The following is a 27901-nucleotide window of genomic DNA, read 5'->3' as shown; positions in this document are numbered from 1 at the left end:
GGAACTACAACCAGTTCAGAAGCCGGAAGTTTACTGAATGAACGCTCTCCCCATATTAGACATTCTCTGGAGATATTGAGAAAAAGTGTTTGGTAAAGAGTTATCTGCAATGCATACTAATTTATTCTCAATGTATTATGTACATTATTATGTATTCTGCAAAACAACAATGCATAAATCTCACCTGGCTCTACAACAACAGGATTGTATTCTGTTGTTAACACAACTGAAGTTAGTCAATCATCAGCACTCCTCCCATTATCACTCTCTTGTTTGCTTTCTCTTCCGGACATTCAGTTCTTGAAGTGAATAGGACACAAAGCCTGGCTACAATGAAACTCCTTCAAAATGCGAGTACCTTTCTTGTCGTGTTGGCTGTCCTCTCAATAACTGGGTACGTAGTAGTTAGTAATTTGTAGCTGGCTTGCTGTTACCTTAGTGTTTGGATCTTAAATGAATCAACTACAACATATCAGTAATGAAACTGTTTTATAATTTAGATGAGGGAAATAGTACACATGTGTGAACAAAATTATTTTATAATTTCTAAGTTTCAGGTGGCAACATATTTTTTAGTAGGCTAATTTTGTGTATTACTGCGCAAACCAAGAGTAATACTACCCACCGGATGAAGAAGGGTTGGCTCTCCACAGAACATAAAATATTCATCTTATTTTATTTTTCGTGTTTGCATTTATGAGGAAAAAACAATGTTACAGACGTGACAGTTCTCCGGTACGAATGTGACCGCTCTGAAAGGGAAAGCAGCGCTAAAAGACTTTCACATTACCATTCAACTTGCCAAATTGAAATTGCAAATTGAAAATACGCCAAGGGAAACACGTCAATTTCGCAAAAACTCCCATTTGTCACAAAAGAAGTTTTTACGCTCGCATGAGGTGGTTTTTCAGGCAGTTCGAAAAATAAATATTTCTCAAAACTGCAATGGAAACAGTTTTTGTGCATTTACAGTTACCTAGATGACGCGGTCTGTTTGGACAGAATACGAGACAGATCTCTTTAATAAAAGACAAACGCAATGGCACATGTCACTATGCGTATTGGCACATCCGGTCTCCATTGGCATGTGCCAGTGACATGTGTCACTGACATTATGTGCCAGTGGATAGTGACCATAGACAGCAGTGGCGTCATGCCCATTCAAAGTGAGGGGGCACGTGCCCCCTCAGATTTTTCCTCCCTGATAATTTTTTTGTCACAACTTTATTACTATTATGGGGGTATATCGATATAAAAAAATATATCTATATATTTTTAAATGTGATATGGAATTAGACCATATTAGATATATCGATATAGTTCAAATTTGCGCTATGATCCTTGCTCCAAACATGCTGACTGCTTTTGTAGAAATATGTATATCGTGAATTCTATCAGTTGCAGTTCTGGCGCCTCCGTCTCAACAGCATTTGTGTACAACGCGACAAATACTCACATCAAATGTTAACGCAGAGGAACGGGACACATCAGTTCAGTGAGTTCACAAAAGTTAATTATTTGCATGTGCTTTAAAGCCTTGCCGGTTAAACATGTCATTCACTGCAGATGCGCTGTTCTAACATGCGCTTTATTGAGCGAAAACACCCTACGCGCACATGCACTAAAAAGCCTGTCTAACAGCGCCTGGTTATTAAGTTATCTTTCGAGTCTTATTTCGCTAATACTTTCAAATACACACAAGGTTACACACAAATACATAAGGAAAGTTGATTATGTCTAAACAGAAGGAAAACCGAGGAAATTGAGAGAAATCTCTTTGTCAAATGCGTGTATATTAGACGCGTCGCGTACAGGTCTTAAAGAGACAGTAGCCCTAATAATAAACATGCAGCCCCTTGACCTTAAGGCCGTGTGTCCACCAAAGCGTTTTTTCACGCAGCTGGCGTAAAATTCCAATTGTTTTCAATGGGAGCGCCGCGTTTTTTAAACGCCATGAGCGTAACGAGGCGCTGAGCGAGTATTTAACGCTCAAGAGCTGAGCGCCCGGCGTTTTTTACTGGTCGCCGAGAGTTGAAAAATGTTCAACTTTGGGTAAAACGCTGCGCTCATCACTGTCACTTTTTACACAGCCGTCCAATCACAGTGGAGGAGGGGCGGGACAAATACCACACGACCAACTGTCACAACATTCTTTCTGTACAACGACGTCTACCAGCAGAGCTAACCGAACAAAATGGATGAAAAATAAATTTTTAGTATGAAACAAAATTATCTGCGAAATCAGTTACAAGTAAACTGTGCTGTGGATATTCTGTATCATAGCAACGAATCGTCTCAACTGAAAAACGCAGCGCTGCCAAAACGCTCTCAAGCGCCCAAGGCTAGGCGTTTTCAGCAGAGCGTCCAGCGTTTTCAGCCGGCTAAAACCGCTTTGGTGGACACACGGCCTAAAGGGATCGTTCACCCAAAAATAAAAATTCTGTCATTATTTATTCACTGTAATATTGTTCCAAACCTATATTAATTTATTTCTTGTGCTGAACACAAAAAAAAAAGATATTTTGAAGAATGGGGGTAACCAGACGGTTGCTGGTCCCCATTGACTTCTATAGCAAAAAATATACTATGGAAATCACTGGGGTACATCAACTGTTTGGTTAACCACATTCTTCCAAATAACTTCAACAGAAGAAAGAAACTTATTCAGGTTTAAAACAACTTGAGAGAGTAAATGATGACAATTAAAACTATCTATTTACTATCTATTGGGAGAAATAATGTTAATAAAACATTTATTAATTAATGTTAATAAAACAAAATCGGTATATTTTCCTGTTTTTTTGTCCTTAGCCAATCACATGCCTGATTCTTCTGGATGTGTAATAAATCGGTCAGCATCAGCCTGCCCCTTTTTCCTAATATGGTGTCTGTGTATATCAAATCAGCGCTCTAGAATCTTTGCTGTGTATGTTCAAGCAACTCACTCGTCTCGCACATTGAGCTGGCAATGTTTTTTGAAGTGGTAAGTGGGCAAAGCAACAAATCGGCATTGAATTAGTTATCGGATGGTATTAAAAGGTAGTGGGATTATTTGTGGTTGACCTGGAAATTTTAACTTGATCAAAAAGCTATGGATTTGATGTTAGCTGCGAATTCAGAGCATTAACTTAAGTTGTGTCAGTGTAACGTTATCGATAGCTAGCCTAGTCTAACCGTCGGAAAACTATTGCCTCAGATTGTGCCCCCCCAGAATTTTGGCTTGCATGACGCCCCTGATAGACAGTAAAAGAAAATAGTGACATGTGTCTCTGACATTATCTCGGAACACTGACACGGAACAGGTTTCCGTCTTGTGACCCCTCAGTAGTGACTGACAGATGAGCTGAGCAGCTACTGACGTAATTGTGAAACAAACGCCTATATAAATAGCCTATTTTAGTGATCTTTTTTAAATAGATGTCAATTAAACGTTTTAAAGTCAGTATTTGTTTCTCCCAAACATGACAGTTTGTGACACATCAGTAGCCTATCTGAGATGCATATAAGCCAGTATTTCAAAAATACTGATGAAATAATTAATTGACATCTATTTAAAAAAGATCACTAAAATAGGCTATTTATATTATAGGCATTTGTTTCACAATTACGTCAGTAGCTGCTCAGCTCATCTGTCAGTCACTACTGAGGGGTCACAAGACGGAAACCTGTTCCGTGTCAGTGTTCCGCGATAATGTCAGAGACACATGTCACTATCCACTGGCACATGCCAATAATGTCAGTGATGCATGTCACTATCCACTGGCACATGCCAATAATGTCAGTGACACATGTCACTATCCACTGGAACATGCCAATAATGTCAGTGACACATGTCACTATCCACTGGCACATGCCAATAATGTCAGTGACACATGTCACTATCCACTGGCACATGCCAATAATGTCAGTGACACATGTCACTATCCACTGGCACATGCCAATAATGTCAGTGACACATGTCACTATCCACTGGAACATGCCAATAATGTCAGTGACACTTGTCACTATCCACTGGCACATGCCAATGGAGACCGGATGTGCCAATACGCATAGTGACATGTGCCATTGGCTTCTGTGCGTCAAATGCCCATGTCACTTAATGTTAAAACTGCTTCTGGAGAAACTCTCAAAGTATAAGAGTCTTTCCTTGCCATTGCTAATGCTTGGATAACACACACGTCTCCTTCCATTAATAATAATGGCCTGTGCAGCGGCTGGGATATACGTAAACCTACCAACATCCATCGCCATGATTTTTGGAATGATTATCGCAAGAGGAAAAAATGACGGTTTAGTCGCATAACATCGGTAAATGGAAACGCCGTCATTTTGCAATAGTTTTTTGTCGACATTTAGAAAAAAAATCGCAAAAGTTTTGCGCAAATCTGTAATGAAAACTCGCCTACAGAGACCTCAAAAAGGCATTTAAACCACCAAATATTAAAGGGATAGTTCACCCAAAAATGAAAATTCTGTCAGTATTTACTCACCCTCATATTGTTCCAACCCGTAAGACCTTCGTTCATCTTCGGAACACAAATTAAGATATTTTTGATGAAATCTGAGAGCTGGATCACTCCTCCATACTAGTCCATAGGCTTCTTCAGGGATTGAAACTTGCCAGCCCCGAAAAGTTATTAAAGACATTGTTAAAATAGTCGAAGTGACTACAGTGGCTCAATCTTAAGTTTATTAAGCGACGAGAATACTATTTGTGCGCAAACACAAACAAAAATAACGACTTTATTTCAACTATTCATTTCCTTCTCTATGGGCCTCTAGTCAGTAAACTTTAAGCTACGTCACACGTAGGCTGACTATTGCCCGACGCTGGTCATGTGGGTGATGCAACAACGTACAACAACAGAAGGAAATGAATAGTTGAAATAAAGTCGTTATTTTTGTTTGTTTTTGCGCACAAATAGTATTCTCGTCGCTTGATAAACTTAAGATTGAGTCACTGTAGTCACTTGGACTATTTTAACAATGTCTTTAATGACTTTTCGGGGCTGGCAGGTTTCAATCCCTGAAGAACCCTATGGACTAGTATTTCATCAAAAATATCTTAATTTGTGTTCCGAAGATGAACGAAGGTCTTACGGGGTTGGAACAACATGAGGGTGAGAAAATACTGACAGAATTTTAATTTCTGGGTGAACAATCCCTTTAAGGGTTGGCATTTCAAGCAAAAATAATATTTGTTGATTATTCGAATATCGCACCCATCCCCCACATGTTTACCGGTAAAACGGCGTTTGCTCAAATCCCGCTCTGACATTAAATTTCCCTGTAGGCCTACTGTAGGATAATATATAGCCAGAGCCGGCCCTCCCTACGCGAACTAAGCGGCTGCTTAGGGCCCCGCCGCCACTAGGGGGCCCCCAAACTATGGTCCGACCATAGACCCTTACCGTGACCTGTGGAGGCTCTTTGTGTGTTATTATAAAGTGCTGAGCTATTCTGATAATCATTGGCTGTTGAAATGTCAAAGGCAGTTTGATTAGGTGTTTGAGTCTCAGGTAGTTTAGACTGTCCTTACCTAAACAACACCATAGCAACACACTTCTCTCCCTAAGAGAAGTATTTCTGCTGAATTTTCTAACAGTTAAGTTCACCTCCTAATGTGAATGAGGACCCAACTGTTAAAAAACAATGCGATCAAATCCTTTTTTGTGGTGTTGCTTGGCATCTTACTGAGTGGGTATGCTATGTAATTAATTACATTTTTTTTTTTAATGTTTTTTTGGGTCTGAAAGTAATGGCCCAGTTGAGAGGCAATTTTCATGTAATGGATTTAGATCAATTATTTGTGATCTAAATACTATGACATTCTCTCTAAACACGGATCATATGTTGTCAGGGAAACTCGCGCTCGATCGGCCCAAGGTCAGGCATCCGACCAGCACGGAAGGTCTTTACGTGTTACTGTCTTTTCTCGCGGCAAAGTATTTTTTATTAAATTCAATACATTTTCTCATGTGTATTAACTCGTTATTTCATCTGACTCCATAAATGAAAATTTATTCATCATGAGAGTGAGAGAGTGGGGGTGGAGTGAAAGAGATGTAGATTAGAATTATTCTGAGGTGAGACTTGCGTCTCGAATGGTGCACGAGAGTGAGTTCAAATGGTAATTTCCTTTGTTTTCTCAGAGAGTAGCCCTCCCTTACAGTTCTGCCAGTTTTTCAGTCTTACAGGGATGAGCTCATGTAGAGCGTTGAACATTTCGCCAATGAGATGTTTTCCAGCATACTGAAACATTAGACTGACTGCAAACCTCCCTTGTTAATTTAACACTTGGGGTTTGGCGGTTTTATTGTGAAAAAAAAACTATAAAAATCTATAAAAAAATATTGTGCTAATCACAGCAATCTTGAAATGATTTGGAAGTGAAAGAGAAAGTATGAAGTAATTGTTGTAAATGTCACTTGTTACATTACTAGCTTGTCAGTTACATCCTATTTTTTATGGGTTTGCCCATTCATTGATTAGAGTTACATTGAAATAAGTATTATTTGTATCTGGATTATGTGTATCTGTGTATTAAATCTGATCATTCAATTGAGAAAATTTCTATGATCTGCTTCACATTCATGATCTGTTATTGTTTTTCCTCACAGTATTACTTATTTTGTCTACACCTATACCACCACCTCACACAGGTAAGTATCCTATTTTTAAGCTGTGTGTGATAACTATCATAAAAACAATCTTTAGAAAATACCTCTAAAACATAACCAGTTATTAGCCTTTATAAAGGCAGTCAATCGTTTTAATCAAAATAAATTTAACTTTGAACGTTACACTTGCCGGTTTACTTTATTTAATTAAAAAATATATATAATTTTTGTGATGCTGGTTTTTTTCTCATTCTCGGTAAATTGATAAATGGCGCCATCTGGTGAGTCTTTAAAGTCAATAAATAGCGCCTAAAAGAGCCTCTATAGCACCGTTCATCAGGAAACAACAGTGTTGAAATACTATTACGTAATTCAGCCATTCATCCTCATGAGAGACTTAAATAAATAATAATGATAATGAAAGAGATAATTAAAAGTAATCCATTATTCCTGATTTATAGGGGAATTTATTGTGACCATGCAGTATTTCAGCATTATAACCTGTTTGTATAAATGTATAATCTGTTTCAGGTATAAAGAGCAAAAATTCTGCGTTAAGTAAGTACTGCCACTCTTTATACACTCACTGAAAAACATGTTCAAATCATAAACGTACACATACAAAAGCGCATTCAGAAGAATACATACATTTATATGCACATGGCCTTCACTATAGTGCGAGTTCAAACTTACTGTCAACATGGCAAAGTGACTATGTTAAAAAAAAAAAACATCCTCATTTTATACTACGCATTTTATCTCTGCTTCTCTCTGGTTATTGAACACTTTTGCTTGATTACTCAAATGACCTGTAAGGCATTACATGAATTTACCCTTGGGGGTCATGAATGCATGAATAAACTTTTCTGCATTTGACACTGAGAGTAGAGATATTTTTAAGATGGAAAAATGCCGTTTTACAAATTCTAGCAAAGTGTTTTGTCAGGCCTCAAAACATATGGTGCTTCGTGTATGCTTCACCCCAATATAGTCCCAAGTCAATATCTGCCAAGGAAATTCCCTAGTCTTAATCTACATTGCTATTTGTACTCATTGTGAATAAGCAGGCCACAAGAAGTAATTAGTTGTTTTTTTATCACTTTTACTCACGACATGCTATCTGGCCACAAAGGATTCCATTCATTTTGCTAAGCTAAGATGGCGTCTGCGCTGCCAAACTAAGACAATGCAAGCACTGAGAAAAAAATGCGTTTTGCAAAAATGCGTTTGTAGGTGAGACGGTGAATAACCCCTATTTCAAAAAACATTGGCGTGTTCCTTTAAGTACTTTTTTGACACTAGTACTTTTACTTGTAATTAGGGCCCAAGCCTTGAAAGGGCGCAGGACCAATTGTTTTCGTAAGGATTATTAGGGCCTAAGCCCTGAAAGGAGGCAGGACCAATTGTTTTCGTAAGGATTATTTATTATTATTATTATTATTATTCTGTCAACCTTTCAGGCACTTTTGGGGCTCTTAACGTGCTTGAAAACTCATGAAACTTTGCACACAGCTCAGAATCCGCAGCCATCAGGGCCGGGCTGAAGCTGGTACCCGTGGGAGGGGGGCTCAACAGCGCCCCCTTGAACAGGGTCCGAAAACTTGGTCCATAAATCAAACACGCTTGCATACAATAATATGAAACTCGGTACACATATAGATCTCATTGGGCCGAACAATTTTCGTACTCTTACTTTTTACGCCAGCCCAACAGGAAGTCGGCTATTTAGGGTTGTTTGGAAACGCATGCTATGAAATTTTAAATCCTCCTCCTAGGGAATTCATCTGGTTGCCACCAAACTCGGTGTGCATGAAGTCAAGACATTGAGGATGCTAAATTGCAGGCAGATTTTTGAGATCTCAAAAGGTTTGGCCGTGGTGAGAAAATGAATTCATGCCGAGAAACGAGAAACAGGAAGTGTATTATATATCTTCAGCATATATTAACTAATCTTGATGAAACTTCAGCAGTGTGTTCGGTGTAAGAGGCCGATCACATAGATGTGACTATTGTGAGTCAAAGTTATAGCGCCACCAACTGGCAGCAGGAAGTGTGTCACTTTCAAAATGCTTTTGACAAAAGTGGGGGGGTTAGTTTTACCTACAGTAACAAAAATCAGTATGTACAGTATATTGTTCTCATCGAGCTGGACAACTTTCTAATTTACAGTCATTGGCTACGACCAACAGGAAGTCCGATATTTTGGTTTGAATGGATATTTTTTTATATTAGTTTTTAGCTACTCCTCCTAGGTGGTTTATTTTATTCACACCAAACTTTTTCAACATAATGAAAATACATTAAAGATGCTAAATTGTTAACGGACATTGAATATCTTAAACAGTTTTGCTATGGTGAGGGATTAAAGGCATGTCAAAAAAGTAAACCGAATGTGTCTTATTAAAAGTAGGTATATTGTGCCATCTAGTGTTTTATACTATAAAACACTAGATGGCACAATCTATGTATAAATGTGGTTGGATACATCTTTTTTCGCTGTTAAAAGTGTTTTCCATAGATGATTTCCATTGATAATTTCCAATGATTTCAATTTATTACACACTGCATTTCCATGTATATTTAAACATGATGAAAGTCTACTTTCAGTCAGTTAGGATTTTAAAAAAAGTTTTCTGTCTCTGTCTCCCTCTGTCTGTCCTTCCCCTCCCCCTCACTCCACCAGTCTCACTCTCTCTGTGTTTGTGTGTGTATGTGTGTGTGTGAGCGTGTGTGAGATTGTGTCTGTTAAGCCCCTTTCACACAGAGATTCTGGAAAATACACGGATAAAGTGACCCGGGTATAAGGAACTTAGCTCTAGGAAATATTAATAATCAATAATAACTTGTTATGATTAATTATGAATATTTGGGTCAGTTAATTGGATTCACTTGACATGGCTAAATTAATATTACAATCAATTACTCAGTTCGTCCAACGAACTCTTTTGATTATTAATTTATTCTAAGAAAAGGGTATCTTCCGAAGGCCACAGAAGAATAATTATTTCTTAGCATGTACAGCGCTTTGTAGCATGTAGCAAGATCAAGATCGTAAAAGAGACTTTGCTGCAAGCAGTAAATCAGAACCAAATACATAAAGTGCATAAGTTTTATTAACTAAATCATAAACATGAATAAACTAAAAAAACATGCATAAATACAGGTGTAGGAAAAAGGAGTGAGAGAAGGAATGATGTAACGATGGAGAAAATCCATCTAACTATGAGAAGAACCAACCGCATTTCATTTTCCCATTTCATTGAATTGAATACTTGCATTTGTAGTGTGAACAATTCTTGAAGTTGTTAAAAATTGAAGTCGTTGAGGGTTCCGGCAGTGGCAAGTGGAAGTTGTTTGAAAGTTATCTTTCTCCAGGAGCACATGGCTGGTTTGGTCAAGGCCTGGGGCCCTGTTGAGGCCACACCGAGCACCCAGGAGAAGTGAGTTAGTCGGAAGAGTGGGTGATTGGAGTCATTGTTGGTTGGAGTCGTTGTTCCAAAACTCCTGAGATTGTCATTGGTTCTTTGTGAGAGAGTCTTCTCTCTCCTGCATGAGCCCATATCTGGTTGGATCGAGGCCTGCTGGGCCCTGGGGCCCCCTTGGAGGGGGAGGGGGTTCCCCAGTATCACCAGAAACAGTGTTGCGGCTGGATGAAAAACTAAGAGAGGGAGGTCACATGTGGACTATCTCTAATAAAGCCTGAGAAAGATCCAACCCCTAAGGGTTGACTGGACCAATAAGCAAGGTGAAATGTCCGAGTGGGAAGGTTGATTTAGTTAATTTACGAGCCTTTGTCCCAAGCGTGGTTATACCTTCATTAATGCTCAGATAGATATAACACATCCACACTGCATTCTAGAAGAAGGGGATGTACATCAAAGTGTGAGTCATTAAATGAGGATTAGGTAGGAGTCATGATTCAGGTGAGGTTACATTGATCGTTAGTTGGTTGTATACCAAGGTACATACCATAATATATACATAATAGTACACAAGACAGTAAACCATTTACACTGTTTCTTTCACAGTTTTATGCATGTTCATTTATAGATCAGTTAGTCTATGATTAATGCAGCAAAGTCTGTTTTAAAGAGGGTTTCTGTCTCTCTCTTGTGCACGTGGCCACATTCCTCGGAGGTCGTAAAATCTCCTTATCATGCCCTGTAACATGACACTGTTTCTGCCCTTGTGTTCCTGTCATTTGGGATGTTAGTTTTGGAGGTTTCATAAACCTTTGTATATAATGAATAATTAGTGTGTGTCTGATGGGTCCAGACCCTACACGGGATTCGACCTGGGTTTGTTTGATTTTGTTTCATTCACACTGCCAGTGATTTTCCGGAATCAGAGAGTGTGTTCACACACAACCCGTAAAAATCCCATTCTCGAGAAACCACGCTTGTGCATTTTTTTCTCTGATTCGATCATAAACTAGCACATTACGTACCGCTTCACTAGCCTGCTTTCACTTCACTTCAGCGTCATCATTACAACACGGCCTTGATTTCGGCTTTTGTTCACACAGCGCGCGTTCCGGGACTGATCCCGGCAATGTTACTAGGTCCCCAACCCGGCATCGATCCCGGCATCAACCCCGGGTCGTGTTTGCGTTCACACAGAAGGCGTTCTGGCAATTTCCCGGGATCAACGAGCTGTGTGAAAGGGATTTACTTTACAGTGACAGGAGTTTAACCCTTGATAAAGTTTAAGGCCTTGTCTTTTTGGATATAAATCTTTTTTTATTACAAAATATGCATATTACCCATATATTTTAAATGTATTGGTTGCTTTAAATTAATGTATGTTTGGTAATTGATCCTGAATAAATTTAAAATTAATGTGCTATATTTCAGATCAATATATTTGTTTTCCTTACAATTTTAACTGACACTAACTTTATTCTCATCTGAATTATAAATAATTGATTTCTGTATAAAATAATACTACCACTAAAAACACATTTGATTTTTATTTTTTAATCAATGTAGCATGTGTAACTTAAAAAATAAACAGATTGGTGCTCTGTTTGAGGACAAGAAATGAAAACTAATGCAATATGATGAATGTCCAAAAGAAGGCACCGACAGACTGTTTTTAAATGGGGTTGGATAAATATTTTTTGCTTTTAAACGGTGTGTGTGTGTGTGTGTGTGTTGTGTGTGTGTGTGTGTGTGTGTGTGTGTGTGTGTGTGTGTGTGTGTGTGTGTGTGTGTGTGTGTGTGTGTGTGTGTGTGTGTGTGTGTGTGTGTGTGTGTGTGTGTGAGAGATTTTGGTTGAGTGACAGTTGTAGGTTACAGTTTGACAAGAGTTTATAGTTTGAAAATAACGGAGTATGTTTTTATGTCTCCATTGTTCGATCGCCACACACACACACACACACACACACACACACACACACACACACACACACACACACATATTGTGCATTCCAGCATTGCAATCTTGACATCACAGCCTGTTCATTATAGCCTTAATAAAATATAATAATAAAATAGTCAGCCTAACACCTAACATAAAAAAAAAAAATTACACTGTTCTGTTTAAATAGTCAGTAACTTTACCCCACTGGCTTGGGCCTGTCATTGCTGCGGCTGCTGCTATATTTGAGTATTATTTTAGCAATGTAACAGTACTTGTTCTGAAATACAAATTTTCAGTACTCTTTCCACTGAATTTGGACCATAGAGGTTTAATGAGGTAGGTTACATGTTAGTTGTTATGTGTTTGTAGCTAAATCACACATGTTCTTCAATCTGGCAGATGCATGAATTAGGCTATTGCAATTGCTAATGGTGCATACTGTGGAGTAAGCCTGCACACACAAGCATCCACATGCTAATAAAAACACACAAACTGTTAATTTAGAATTCAATGCTGTATCTCCTATTTCTTAGAGTAATAAAAGAGCACATGGAAAAATCTCTGTTGCAATCACCACATGGGTGAGTAAAACACTTCATTCTACAGTTTTGCTCTAATTTTTTGTGACTTGTGTGTTGGAAACAGGATTTTATTCAGAGCCCAGGAAATGCAATCCACTCAACTCACACACTTCTTTATTGTATGTAATGGCAGTCATTGGATTTTATTTAGCAGAAGTTTTGTTTATGTGGTGGCTTCCTTTAACTACCGCTTTAAAACTGCAACATCAAAACAAGATTACAAAGGAACTGCCCACAAACAAAAGTACAAAATCAGGGGTATGGGAGTTGTAGAGGAAATGTTAGGATTTGAGGAAGCCATTAATCTAGATTGTCTTAACACTTTGTAAATTGAAACAGGACAAGGGAATCTGTTTTAATTTTTCCTAAATTCTGTTTTAACGTTAACAAAATTCTGTTTTTTCATTTTACTTTTTAAGTTTTACTTTATGCTACTATTATATATGTAAATGGTATTGTATTCTGTATATCAGTGGCGATATATATTGGTCTGCTGGGTGTCATGTTATGTCAAAAAGGATCTGGTAGCTACACGTTGGATGGATTTATAATAAGCGTGTTCGCTCTAGACAGTGTTATGGCTCGGTTATACTCCAGTTTGGACGCGTACATGGACAGCTGCGGACAGCACGGACGCGGACTACTTGCATTTAGGGGTGGGAGATATTGACAAAATTAATATCTCTACATTTTTTTTCAATATCTCGATATCGATATTCAGACGATATTTTTGCAATCCTTCAAAGAAATGTGTGCAAACTGGCAAAGAAGGTCCAGTTGGTCTTTTGACTTGCTGCATTTGACCTATTATTGTATAGAATTACTAGTACATAAAGATATGAGACATTATTGATTTAAAGACTCCTAAACTTTTTAAAATAATAAAATATTATTCAATAAAGTCTTTATTGTTCTTGTATATTTTTAATAGGGGTGTAACGGTTAACAAAATTCACGGTTCGTTTGATACGATACAGTGGTGTCACGGTTCGGTACGTTTTTGATACAGCAAAAATAAAGAATGTGTGTTAGTGTGGGGCTATTTTGAGCCTTGTTAGTGGTATTAACTAGCGATCTCTTTTTACTTATTATATGCCCCATATACTAGCGTTATAAGCTAAACAGTTTTTAGAGATAAAACTCTTTACACTCGATTATCATGAAAACAATTCCCAGAGAACAGTCGACTCGGTAGCCTACCAATGTGTTATTACACCCCAGGTTCATTTCGCGCCGGAGTTCTCCTTTAAGCTAGGGTTAATTATGCGCGGTCACTATAGGTTGAAACCGCGAAAGCGCTGGAAAAGCCGATCTACTGCGCATGCGTGGAACGCATTCACCAAGCGGACCTCAGCAGACGGTATAAATAAGGCCGGAGACACACTGGCTGCGTGGCGTGAGCGTGGCGTTTCTGTTGCGTGTCACGGTACTGATCCACTTGTCCGTGCGACACTTCAGTCGCACCGCACTCCGCTTTATTCCTATGGGTGACGTCACACAACTTTAAAGCGCCCACAAAGCATCACGGGAAGGCGGCGCTTCATTTGGGAAAAATGCTGCGCGTCAAAAAGCTGGCCGATGCCCATCTTTATGCAAATGAATCCGTCAAACGCGACGCGTCTATCCAATAGAAGTAGGCTAGTCTCTCGAGGGGCCTTTGTTCTAGACTGGCCGCTGGGTCAAAACCACGCTCATAACTGTAAACTTGAGGAACGCCCATCAACTTACAAATGTGGAGAGGTGTGCGACACCACGCTTCAGTCATGTCGCAAAAGTGGATCAGTACCGTCAGCTGCGTGGCGGCTGCGTCGCGTTTTCTGTGTCTTTGCACATCAGAAGCGATGTCTGACGCGGCGCTGCTGACACGCATCACCCTTGTTCGACATATATGGGAGAGATTTGTGCAAGCCCTATACTTCGTGTTAAGCATAAATATAAAGCCTACTGATAAAGACACTGCCAGCACAGCAGTATTGACAGCAAATTAGACTACAGAATATGTCGTTCTGTATTGACAGGTGCAATATTTGAAAATTGATAATTAGGCCTATTTATTTATTTATTTTTAAATTAGGCCTATATTTATATCTAAATTTGCCAAAAATGTAATTTATTAATATGTATTCGTGTACAAAATAACAGTTAAACATCTTTTCCTATTCTATTTTGCCTGGAAACGCTTCCAACACGCTTGCGTGTTGCGTGAAAAATAGGCGTCGGTTCTATTTCTAGCATGCACGCGTTTTCCGCGCGGCATGAGACGCGCGTGTCACGCAGGCAGTGTGCAAGCTCTAACCTGTTAACATGGGAGCCGAAATAAAAACGGACACGCCACGCAGCCAGTGTGTCTCCGGCCTTAGTCCGCGTCCGTGCTGTCCGCAAGTTGCAACTGTCCATGTGTCGTCCAAAACGAGTATAACGAGCCTTCTTTACTCTCTGGTGCTGTGCACTTGCCGCGAGACTCCGCCCACACGCTGTTTTGATTGGCTGTGGGTTTTTATTAATTTTTATATCTCTTTTTTCCCCCTCAATTTTACATTTGTCGCTAGAATCTTTTGGCATCGCGTCTGTTTAGGACACGGTGTTAGCTGCTCAGTTGTTTACTCTCATAACACATGGCTACACAGCTACATGTTTCCTATATTTGAGCATTTATTGAAAGTAGCATACTTTCAATAAATGCTCAAATATAGGAAAAATTTAGCTGTGTAGCCATGTGTTATGAGAGTTTTGTCATTTTTGGCATTATTCCACTTCCGAAGATAATACTCCTAGTCTATGCGTTTGTTAAAGTTGTCAATTTGCATTATTTTTAACTTATTTAAAAAAAATATATATTTTTTTATTATACTTATGTTTATTCGAATTATATTGTACTTGGCCTATATTTTATTTTTAATAGGCTTCTATCATTTATTATATTATATATTATTATATATTATTAAGTAAGGCTACTTTCAATAAATGCTCAAATATAGGAAACATTTAGCTGTGTAGCCACATTTACCTGTTGATGCCTCACAAGCACCCGTAAAAGCTGTCGAGTTGAGTGACTCGCGAAAGGGTGGTTTGCAAAATATGAAATGACATACTTCACCTTTTAACGGTACGGTGCATCGGCTTAGGACACGAATCTAAATCAGAGACGACAAATAAGAAACACTATTGCAGGCGCCAATTCAAATGTAAACCAGAAGTGTTTGTTTTTTATAAAGAATTTAAAAATAAGTATAATATAATAAATGATAGAAGCCTATTATAAATAAAATATAGGCTAAGTACAATATAATTCAAATAAACATAAGTATAATAAAAATATAATTATTATTTTTAAAAAATAAGTTAAAAATAATGCAAATTGACGACTTTAACAAACGCATAGACTACGAGTATTATCCTCGGAAGTTACAGATCTGCTTACATCTTTCATTATATATATATATATATATATATATATATATATATATATATATATATATATATCACTGGCGTAGCCTAAACCTAAAATAGATGCAGAATTCTTTTTTAAAGTTTTATTAAAAACGTTTCCTGAACTTGGACTATTGTTGTTTACTTAAAATATTTGTACATTTAAAATGTATTTTAATTTTTAAATAATTATCGTTAAAAAAAATATCTGCCGACATTCTGACTGCCAAGTGACAACCTATCCGTAACAGCCGCTGACTGGTAAAGCCCAATTTATACTTCTGCGTCGAACTAACGCCGTAGCTACGCCGTAGGCTGTGCGTAGCGCGCGTACCCTTCGGCGTACCCTGACGTGCACCTCTCCAAAAATGTAACAACGCGTCAATTCTACGCGGACGCAAGCGCTGTGATTGGTTTGCTCAAACCGCTTCCTCGGGTTTCACATGCTCCCGCTGCGTGCGTCAACAAGGACAACGACGCAGAAGTATAAATTAAAACCAAAGCGTAGGCTACGGCGTAGAGGCGCCGGCGTAGGTCCGACGCAGAAGAATCAGAATCAGCCTTAATACGGATATGCTGTTGAGGATCGCGTAGCCTTATGACGAGAAATGGAAACAAATGAGCGCAGATCACACAAAGAAACTTAATGAACATAGAGCGGTTAAAAAATTAATGTGGAGTTTTTATATTTATAACATATTTATTTATAACAAATAAAAAATAGAAATTCCTACTGTGACCCCACAATTTTGAACAGTAGTGTTTAATGTTACAAAAGCTTTCCATTTAAGATAAATGCTGTTGTTTTGAACTTTCTATGCATCAAATAATCCTGAAATAAAAATGTAAATAACTTTTTTTTAACATTGATCATATTAAAATGATTTCTGAAGGATCATGTGACACTGAAGACTAGAGTAATTATGCTGAAAATTCAGCTTTGATCACAAGAATAAATTCCACTTTATCTCTCTCTCTCTCTCTCTCTCTCTCTCTCTCTCTCTCTCTCTCTCTCTCTCTCTCTCTCTCTCTCTCTCTATATATATATATATATATATTCATGTAGAAACAGTTGTTTTAAATTGTAATATTTCACAATATTACTGTGGGTTTTTTTTTAATCAAATAAATACAACTTTGGTGAGCAGAATAATTTTCTTTTAAAAACATAAAAAATCTTACAGATCCAAAACTTTGTCAATAAAGCCCTTTGAATTGAATCAATTTTTTGTGTGTTTAATTTTGTAGAGAAGGGGGGCTGCTCCCATAAGGTATAATACATTTACAGTATTTACTGTATATATTTTTCTCGTGCTTCTATGGTCATAATTACTAACATCCTAATGTTATGTTATGTGAAAATACATTCACATAGCCTAAACCTGCACAACAAGTGAATATCAATTAAAGCTGCTCAGTTTAAGTCAAGAAAGAAGTTTGGTCAACAGTAAAAAATATACAAGGCAGCTAATTGCATTCAACAAAGCGTTTAATTATATATTATATCTAGGGAGAGGGTAGGTAAGTTTTCCTTGAATGTTCTTTCTTCAAAGAAACTCGTTCGGCTTCCTACAGGGAAAGAAAGATGTCAGAAAGCAGGCCAGAAAAGGAATACAAGCGTTCACAATAGCCATTACATTCTGCCACCGAAGCTTTAGGATGATCTGGAGACCTGCTGGTGAATCGAGAATCAATCAAGCGCTTAGCCATACATTGATAACAAAAGCATTCAAACTCTACGCTATAAGTAATACTATAGTTACTTGGATTTTTGAGTGAGAGCACTCCCCTGCCCGAAGCAGAGCGTTTCATAGGCCCCAGAGGAGATCGGGTCTTGAAAAAAAACCTGTTATTGTTGGAGAGAACTGGTAGTGGTAAAGAAAGAGGACAGATTAAATACACATTGAAAGCAGGTTTAGTAGGTTTCATAAACATTTTCATTAGGTTGATATTACAGAAGTGAGAGTACACACCTACAGGTCAATATCTATGTGGACATTTGTCATGATTTCTGTTATTTTGACTCTGTACTCCTGTACATAACTTGAAATTAAATGAGAATAACAACAACAACAAAAATACAAACAAACAAAAAAATATATATATATATATACAAACCACTATTGTTATTCATACGCAGCAACATAATGGAAGAAGTTGGATGATTATTCTGCTCATCCAACAAATTATGCAAATTATGGAAAAGATAATTTTATATATTTTTTATTGCATTATGATACCTTATATATACAAAGCTCAGCCATACATTCTGCTTTTCTATAATGTTCAGGATTTTTTATAATGTGAGAGGTGTAAAGTAATTTACACGTTTTAGCATTGAGGTCTTATTTGTGAGGGTGCTGCTGTACTTATTTGCTTTATATCCAGATGTATTTAAATAAATAAATGACTGAGAGTTACATATGCATTGCTAATATTTTATCATGTATGCTTTATGATACACCTAACAAAAAGGGATCAAATTATAGTAATTTATAATGTTATAACTAATAAGTCCATGAATGGCTTGGGTATGCAGAGCATTCCCAGCTTATATGGACCGCACGCCAATATGCTATTCAGAATGAGTGGCTACAGACAGAGGACAAAAGTGTGAGGGCAACATTATCTCACCACCAATTCGTACGAATTTGTACGAGTGGGTAAAAGGTGGCTAATTCATACGAATTCGTACGATTTGTCTAAACCCCATGGTATAGGTATTGACGGGGGATCAGGGGTAGGTGATTCGTACGAATTGGGCAACTCGTAAAATATGTACGACTTAGCAAAAAATCGTATGAGTGAGGTCGTAGGAATTCATATGATTTAGGCACTTTTTTTTGAAAAAAATGTGTACGAATTGCCATGAGATCGGGGTGGTGTGGGAAGGTGCTGAGGTATACTTGGGCAAAACTGTAAAGAGCTTTGAATGTTATCGTCAGATTTTTTTTAATTGAATGCAGAAGTTGACAGGTAACCAGGGGAACTGTTTTTGGTGTAATGCATGATGATTTTTAACAATAATAAAGTCAATTAAGAGCTTTAGATGTTTAGATCCATGTTCAGCCCATAAGACACATCTACAACAGACGTTTGAAAAGTAGGTGGGAGTCAAAACACAGTCTAAAATAATGAAGAATAACAAGCTTTGTGTGTAGGAGATAATTTTCAAGACATCACAACTGTTTTTTTGTTTGTTTTTTGTAAAGGCTTTCATACAATCAGCCCAGTGTTGTGGGGTAAGAACATAAACAGTTTTTTTTTTATACATATATGTTTCTTTTATACTACAATACAATTGGATTTGTATTTCATGCATGTGTGTGTGAATTTCTTTCTTTAAAACAGCCCAGATGGCAAAGTTGTTCCCTTGACCCCATGGTTGGCCCCAATTGTTTGGGAAGGAACTTTTGATCCCACGTTGATTGATTCAATCTACAAACAACAAAACATCACCATAGCAACTACAGTCTTCGCTCTTGGAAAGTGAGTTTATATTTCTCTTATCTCTGATCTTTACTGACTTGAATGCCCTTTCAGCAATGCTATTAGGTAACCAGACATTTTTTCTGTAATTTGGCCAAAATTACATAGTGCTACACAAGGGCTAATTAAGACTACTGGCTATGACTCAAAGGCAAATGCTAGACTAAGATACTCTCTTCTCAGCTCCTCAAATTCAAACTTTGCCTTTATATATATTGCAAACAAGCAGAGACGGTCCAAACTCCTAACTGCATGAGGCACTTCATTCACGATAGAGGCAGGGCGGAGTTATGAGGTTTTGATGACAGTTTGAGGATCCAATGGAGTTGAATGCAAAATACAAAGACGGATGTAAAAGTTGACAAATAATAGATGAAACACCACTTACATGGTGTAAGAATTGAGAAATTAGAAAATGCTGGGCAGTCTGGCTGAGGAACGACCACTCCCAGAGAAGACAAAGAACCTTTCTGGAAATTAACATTTAAACTCTCTCTTGTGAATTTAGCTTCACCATTCGAGACGCAAGTCTCACCTAAGCATCATCCTAATCTAGATATCTTTCCCTTGACCCCCCATTCCCCCGTTTCTTCTCTCTCTCATGCTGAGATCACCTGAAATTCACCCAAAAATCTATATGGTTAAAGCAACACTATATGGTTAATGTAACTTTTGCTCTCGGGGTCCCCCTACAGTTGGAAAACAGTATTGTCTTCTACTACGGTCGTAAAATCTGTCATTGTTACACCAGGGTATACACGTGTATTTGTTGACAAGCCGATATCGTCTTGAGTTCTCGCGAGTTCTCACGTCTTGGGCAGACTGCCAGCATTGCGTGTGAAATGTCTTCATCCCAGGTACATTGGCATACATTTCAGCAAGTCATATGAATATAATTTCATGGGTTTTATTTTTTTCAAACGCCTTAAGATCGCGTAGCTCACGTTTACAAGCTAGCATAATTATAGTAGCCTATTGTCTACTGTTTTACATAACGGATATGCTAATTCAATTCAATGTTTGTGTGGTAGGTAATAGCCATATATCGTCAATATTATAATATCAAGCTACCATAGATGAATCTGCAAATTTTAAAAATCGATTTGCATTATAGTCTGAGGCAAGACACTTTCAGCAGAAAAATAAATAAACAAACGTGACTATCAGCCTGCAGACATTAGGATAGTTATCTTGAAAGATTATTTTGTCCGTCTAATCATGTATTATTTACTTGCAAGAATGTAGCCCCTACCAAACTTGTACACTTCATTTAGACATAGGCTTACTTATGATTTTTTTATTTGTCCTAAGAAAAGGGGCTTCATCGTAATACACTACTCAAACATTAGGCTGTACAAAGGTTAGACTTGTACCATAACACCAGGTCAGCATCGGTCGGGCACCCCTCCTCCTCCTTTAGCTCACGCCAGCGAGCGAACGCTGGACCAATATTGATCCACGTCCAGCCTTTTATTTTGTCACTCTCCCTTTTTCTCCTTCTAGTCTCCTCCGACAAAACCTTTGCCTTCTTCGTTTTAGTTGCTGCTTCGGCCATGACAACAACATACAGACGGCAAAATAACGCTAGTTAGGCTCTCACGTCAGAATTTGAGGAAGTGGGGGGTGGTGGGGGAAGTGAGGTATGCCATAAAGCAGTCGAATTTTGTAGTTCTTTTTGTGCTCGGGTTTCTACCCGAACCCCGAAGTAATGTAGTGCCAGTAAAAGCGATACAGACACTGACAGGCTATGGCAGACGTGTTATTCAACCTATTGTTAGTCGATGTACCATCTCAAGGGTCTTGGAAATATATTATGAATGTTGAAAAACTACATAGTGTTGCTTTAATGTGAACGAATTATAATGAATTATAATTTTATATTATTATAATTAATAAATATTATAAATATTAAATATTATAATTAATGAATTATAATACAACTCTATACATGTTGAGTTTAGAAATATCTTGCTTACAGAGGAGGGTGTGTCTTCCAGGCAAATGGCCTCATGCTCTCAAAATGTGTAAACTACAAATGCAAATTCCCATTGTTAGCAAATGTTTCCATGTGAAAGAAGTTTATGTCTTGGTCTGAGAAATGCTACTAATAGTACTAATGGTACTAATAGAAATGCAGCGAGAGGCTCAGGGCGATTCTGTAACTCAGATCAGCCCATAATGTTGAAGGACCTCAAACTCCTCAAAGGCTGTGTCTTACCTCTGTTTTAATTTAATGTTACTTAAAATAAGTGTACGTGGGAAACCACGGCATGGCCAATCCAAAGCTATTATAAGAGAAGTAATGTTGGTCGACTTATATCTGTAGCACTATAAGCTTATAATGCTAGTGCATGAGGCATTGAATAAGTAAAAAGAAAAATCGCTAGTTAATACCACTAACAAGGCACGAACGCCGTGCTAGGTACTGGTCGATAGTCACTGTTCAGCTCACGTAGCACGGCGTTCACGATTTTTATTTTTACTTATTCGATGCCCCATACACTAGCGTTATAAGCTAATCTGTGGTTAAACTGAAACTAACGTTAAAACTGGGTACATTCGATTATCATGAAAACGCATCCCAGAAAACGGTCGACTCGGTACCCATGTGTTATTTAGCCATATAGGTTCATTTTTGGCCGGAATTGTCCTTTAACTCTGCAGGAAAGTGGCCATCCGGGAGCAGGATTGGAGACCTCTTAACTAATGTTTTGTATGGTTCTGAATGTACAGTATATTTGAGTTCATCTTATGGTCTTTGTTAATAAATTACCAAAAGGGGTTAACAAATTCAAACATTTTGCCAGTTTATTACTTTACATTTTTGTCACTCTCCCTCTCTCTTTTTCAGATACACCAAGTTTCTTAAAGATTTCCTTGAGACTGCAGAGCAGAATTACTTTGTTGGATTTCGTGTGCATTATTATGTGTTCACTGATCAACCAGAACAGGTTCCTGCAGTGAAACTGAGTGAAGAACATCATCTGACTGTGTTGACAGTGCCTAGTTCTAACAGATGGCAGGAGATCACTTTGAGCAGGATGGCAAGACTGGAGAAACTGATTGAAAGTCGATTGTTCAATGAAGCCGACTATGTTTTCAGCCTTGATGTGGATACGAAGTTCTATGGTCACTGGGGGGTGGAGACTTTGGGTCGTCTGGTAGGTGTGATACATCCTGGTTATTATCAAACACCTCGTGAACAATACCCATATGAGCGCAGACCAGAGTCTCAAGCTTTTATTCCTTCTGCTGAGGGTGATTATTATTATGGTGGGGCTGTGATCGGTGGCTTAGTGAAAGACGTACATGAGATTGCTAAAACCTGCCGGGAGCAGCTGGACATTGATGCATCTAAATCCATCGAGGCAGCATGGCAGGAGGAGTCTCATTTGAACAAGTACTTCCTTTATAACAAACCCAGCAAGGTGCTCTCACCCGAATATCTTTGGCAGGACTTTAAACCACACACAAACGAGGTCAAAATCATTCGCTTTTCTCAAGTTATTAAGAACTACGCTGCTGTTCGACCAAACCCATAGCAGCTGTTAACTGAAACATGCAAAAAGCAACATATTTTTCCATCAGCTACACAACATTTTTGATTGAAATATATATTATCAGACTTATTTTTTCTTCACTAAAGTGCCATAAAGAGCAGTCTACTAATCTCAAATGCTGGTTAAAACTCAGTTATTAGCACTTGCATAGGTGAAGGAGGCGGCAAAGAAGGCACTTTACATCTAAAAAAAAAAATGGTGAAATTTTTGTTTTCTATTTATTCTATTTATATAAAAAAAGCTGATGTAATTCTTATTGTGTATAACAAATTACAAATATATGTACCTTGCAGGAGATTGCTTCACATTTATTTTCATTTTTATCACTCTGGGTTTGAGTTATGTCATACATGTCTGTATATGTGTTCGGTCTCTGATGTATGTGCAGGGGCGTTGCTAGACCCCTTTTACCAGTGCTTGACTGTTCAGTAGCTGTTAGTCTTTTTTTAGTGGGTGAAGGTAGAAAGCACCCGGGGCAAAGGGATAGGCTACTCACCAAATTCAAAGAAAATAGATCATATAAATGTCTCTTTTTCAATCCTCTATGACGATCTTAATTTTTACACAAAGTTGTACTGCTGCGGGGACTTCAACATACCTCCCGTAATTGGACAATCATTAAAATGTCAATCATCACTGAAATGCATTTCTTTTTGATTTTATAATTTTTCTTACACTTTTTGCTAATTTCTGGTTAGTTTATTATTTTAACAACTCTTTAATTAATTCCTTTTTATAATTAATACGTTAAATTATACAGTTACTTTCAGTTAATAAACAAAGGTTTCTACAGGGGTATGCTGTTTTGATAGCCCCAGGTATAATAATAAAAAAATACAGTTATAATATGATATTATAAAATGCGATATAATACACCAACATTTACCGCTTGTAATCTTAGGTACGCTGAAATGATGGTTTAAATTTAACGCATGCACAATTCCACAAATTTCACTGCTGCGCATGCGCATTAACCGAAGGTATCCCATTCTGATGGGTATGGTGTTCCGTCAGAACCAGGTCAGAACAGCTGTTCTACGGATCAACTGGGGATCATGTTAACTGGGGGAACGCGCGTGCACGCAGATAGTTTTACCTGGATTTCTAGCAGATGTTAACGGCGACAGATTCGTCACATCGAATTTTTCACTAAGCAGATTTAAATGCTTTCCACGTTATTTATAAATGTTTGTATCATATTAGGGCTCTGTTGTTTACTCTGTCGCAGCTCCGCTGTATGTTTCAGATGCCCTTTAAGGGAAGATTTAATGTGTTTTCATTTCGCGACACACACAGACCACGCCCACATTATTTTGTTACTTTCGTTTCAATGAAATTTGTATCTGATGACAAGTAGATTAAATAAATTATGCTGTTTGCAGTCTTTGCAGTGCGTCTATATTCACAGATTATTGTTATGATGCCAATTTGTGGCTTTATTTAAATTGAGCAGCAATACTGCGGTTAATGGGAAGTCAAACGTTTATTTATTATTTTTTTTATTTTAATCTTGCTGAGTAATGAGTTGCAGCAACAAGCATACAGTACACTCCATAAACGTTCCTAAATAGAGGTGAAAATTGATAACCCGTAGCTTATGGATCCAGTGAATTACCAACAGCAATTATTTAGGGGAATGTTCAACAAACATATTCATTCGCTAAGAGGTTTGAAAGCAAGAACAGCAAAACAAAACAAAAATAGGCAAATGTACATGCATGCAGGACAGCTGTATTTGCCAACTGTCTGACCACACAGTCCCACCTTCCACATTCTGAACATTCATTGTAAGGAAGGAAGAACAAACTATATGTGGCAATAGGCGGTATAGGATGTACTTTATCTTATCTTGATAATTGTCGACTACGCCACCCTGAATAAATCAGGGAATATCAAAATAACCCAGCAGTTTGAACTAGGTCACACAGGTTCGTGTGTGTCAGGAAGGTCAGAGACATGTACAAAACAATTTACAAAAATAGTTTTTATTAACGTATAAAAGATAGTTAAAAATAGTATGTTCTTGTTTAAAAAAAGGAGCACACAACGCTACATGCACAAATAATGGCAATTAACAAGAGAGGTAATCACAGCGGGCAATATATAATGACCACATCAGCAGTCCTCTACCCACGAGGGTAGGAGGAGCAGCAAAAAGATCTACAAATCTTAATTCACAGGTTATACAAACAAACAAACAATTATACCAATCCACCAGGCTGAGTCTGCCGGCGGAAGGACCACTTAATGGCTTTTCCAAAAGCGCAATCCTACTCACGCACACACACGTCACCGTGCACTAGATCACACACAGGCACCTCAAAAAGTGTCACCCACTGCAACACCACTATCACCATGCACAAGAAGGTCCTTCCGCCTGGCCACCTCAGTTCCTGAGAAAACAAATACACTGAGTTTAGTAAAAAAACCCAAAATAACCACAGAAAATATCACAAACAAGAGAAAATAAAAATATACAATCATCAAGGTCGATGACGACAGACCCTTAGATAACGCAAAATCTAAACAATAGCTACACGATAGAACTAAAGAAAAGACGTACAGAAAAATCGAGCTTATGCAGCAGCACACACACCCACATACTGGCTCTCATCCAAATGACAGTCAGGTTATAACTTTGCGATTACTCTCAAAGGAAAGGAAGTAGACGATACAAATCCTGCTGCTGGCCCACGGCGCGATCGCAGCATAAACACGTGGTTCTCAAATGCACTCAGGTTATACTAAGCGCAATTCACTGCAAAAACAGGAGGAAGCTTGTGCTGAAGACGAGAGCGAAGAAGGGTCTGGAGAATGAGAGAGAAGACCCACACCACAAGAGAATATTCCTCACATATAATTCCCTCTGGCTACTGTTTACACCAATCATCAAGACCGCCGATTAACTGAAGGGTGAACAGACACTCACTCCGAACTGAAAACGTGCACCGTCGGAAAAGTGCTGATGGACAGCTAAGACTCGAGTGAATGACGCACGCGGGGCGGAGCAAAGACGTGACGTATCTCCGGATACAGCCAACCCGTATTAAATAGATCATACTGTCCCCTGATAGGACACCACAACTGTCAATCACTTAACTGATTATGTCACAATCCACCCCAGCCTTTTGTATCGTCGTCCCGACGATAGGCCACTAGCCCATGACGGCTACACAATGAGAAACAAGTGATACACAAGTCCTCTGCCCTGACGGCTATACAACAAGAAACAGAGGAGACACTTGCTACAAGTTCTCTGCCTTGACGGCTATACAACGAAAAATGCACAAGTTCTCTGCCATGACGGCTACACAACAAGAAACAAATGAGACACTTGCTACAAGTTTTCTGCCTTGACGGCTATACAACGAGAGATGCACAAGTTCTCTGCCATGACGGCTACACAACAAGAAACAAATGAGACACTTGCTACAAGTTCTCTGCCTTGACGGCTATACAACGAGAAATGAGTGATGCACAAGTTCTCTGTCATGACGGCTACATAACAAGAAACAAATGAGACACTTGCTACAAGTTCTCTGCCTTGACGGCTATACAACGAGAAACGAGTGATGCACAAGTTCTCTGCCATGACGGCTACATAACAAGAAACAAATGAGACACTTGCTACAAGTTCTCTGCCTTGACGGCTATATAACGAGAAACGAGTGATGCACAAGTTCTCTGCCATGACGGCTACACAACAAGAAATAAATGAAACACTTGCTACAAGTTCTCTGCCTTGACGGCTATACAATGAGAAACGAGTGATGCACAAGTTCTCTGCCATGACGGCTACACAACAAGAAATAAATGAAACACTTAATGCAAGTTCTCTGCCTTGACGGCTATACAACGAGAAACGGGTGATGCACAAGTTCTCTGCCATGACGGCTACATAACAAGAAACAAATGAGACACTTGCTACAAGTTCTCTGCCTTGACGGCTATACAACGAGAAACGAGTGATGCACAAGTTCTCTGCCATGACGGCTACACAACAAGAAATAAATGAAACACTTGCTACAAGTTCTCTGCCTTGACGGCTATACAACGAGAAACGAGTGATGCACAAGTTCTCTGCCATGACGGCTACACAACAAGAAATAAATGAAACACTTAATTCAAGTTCTCTGCCTTGACGGCTTTACAACGAGAAACGAGTGATGCACAAGTTCTCTGACATGACGGCTACATAACAAGAAACAAATGAGACACTTGCTACAAGTTCTCTGCCTTGACGGCTATACAACGAGAAACGAGTGATGCACAAGTTCTCTGCCTTGACGGCTATACAACGAAAAACGAATGAGACTGTCCATTCCACGACCAAGCTGCGGCCCTGCAGCTTAGCGGGCAGAACTTTTCCGACGGTTGTTCAAACTGAAACTGCCCACCCCTTAATGGAGCTAAATCTGCACGAGCCGGCGAAACCCGAGAAGGTCTACGCTCCCCTTCACAATCCCTGGCAAAATGGCCAGGCCACTGACACCGTCTGTAAATAATTTGATTAACATGTCCCGCAGTTCATTCAGCTCTGAGGTCACTAGAACACCATTAGCCCCTGTATGCTGTTGCCCCTGTACACCATACAGATCACGAAACGCCTTAATTCTATTTGGGTCCCCCCTCTCATCCTCCGACCAATACCGAATCTCCCCCCTTACCTCTTGCTGAAGCTTTTCATTACCTGCTTTTAATTGTGCTACCAATTCATCTTCCATAGCTGCGAGCCACACAATCACTTACCACCCGGAAGAAACTTCTCACGGATTACACCTACGCTTTGCAACAGGATCGCCACCATCTACTTCCTGCCACAAACACAAAGAATAGAAGAAAGAGGAAACCTATTCTTCTC

The 27901-nt window shown here is 38.6% G+C and overlaps 1 protein-coding gene across 3 annotated transcripts; it reads left to right on the top strand.

The window, feature by feature from the left end:
• The first annotated feature begins 17 nt into the window (after positions 1–17).
• On the top strand, positions 18–24430 carry LOC143748885 (globoside alpha-1,3-N-acetylgalactosaminyltransferase 1-like). 3 transcript variants are annotated; one of them, XM_077241147.1, is made up of 8 exons: positions 18–92; positions 298–394; positions 6621–6662; positions 7152–7178; positions 12515–12562; positions 19204–19233; positions 19343–19480; positions 22332–24430. In XM_077241147.1, the coding sequence occupies exons 2-8, from the start codon at positions 333–335 to the stop codon at positions 23020–23022; spliced, it is 1038 nt and encodes a 345-aa protein (XP_077097262.1). In that variant the 5' UTR covers positions 18–92; positions 298–332; the 3' UTR covers positions 23023–24430. The 3 variants fall into 3 exon arrangements, with proteins under 3 accessions (XP_077097262.1, XP_077097261.1, XP_077097263.1); XM_077241146.1 differs by lacking the exon at positions 18–92 and having other exon boundaries at positions 267–394; XM_077241148.1 differs by lacking the exons at positions 18–92; positions 12515–12562 and having other exon boundaries at positions 287–394.
• Positions 24431–27901: the final 3471 nt, after the last annotated feature.

Source organism: Siphateles boraxobius, unplaced genomic scaffold, assembly GCF_051911475.1.
Source record: "Siphateles boraxobius isolate OS27281-9 unplaced genomic scaffold, OSU_SipBor_1 24, whole genome shotgun sequence".
In the NCBI taxonomy this organism is placed as follows: Eukaryota; Metazoa; Chordata; class Actinopteri; order Cypriniformes; family Leuciscidae; genus Siphateles; species Siphateles boraxobius.
The sequence above is the reverse complement of the archived record's forward strand: the minus strand, read 5'-3'. Positions and strand labels throughout refer to the sequence as shown.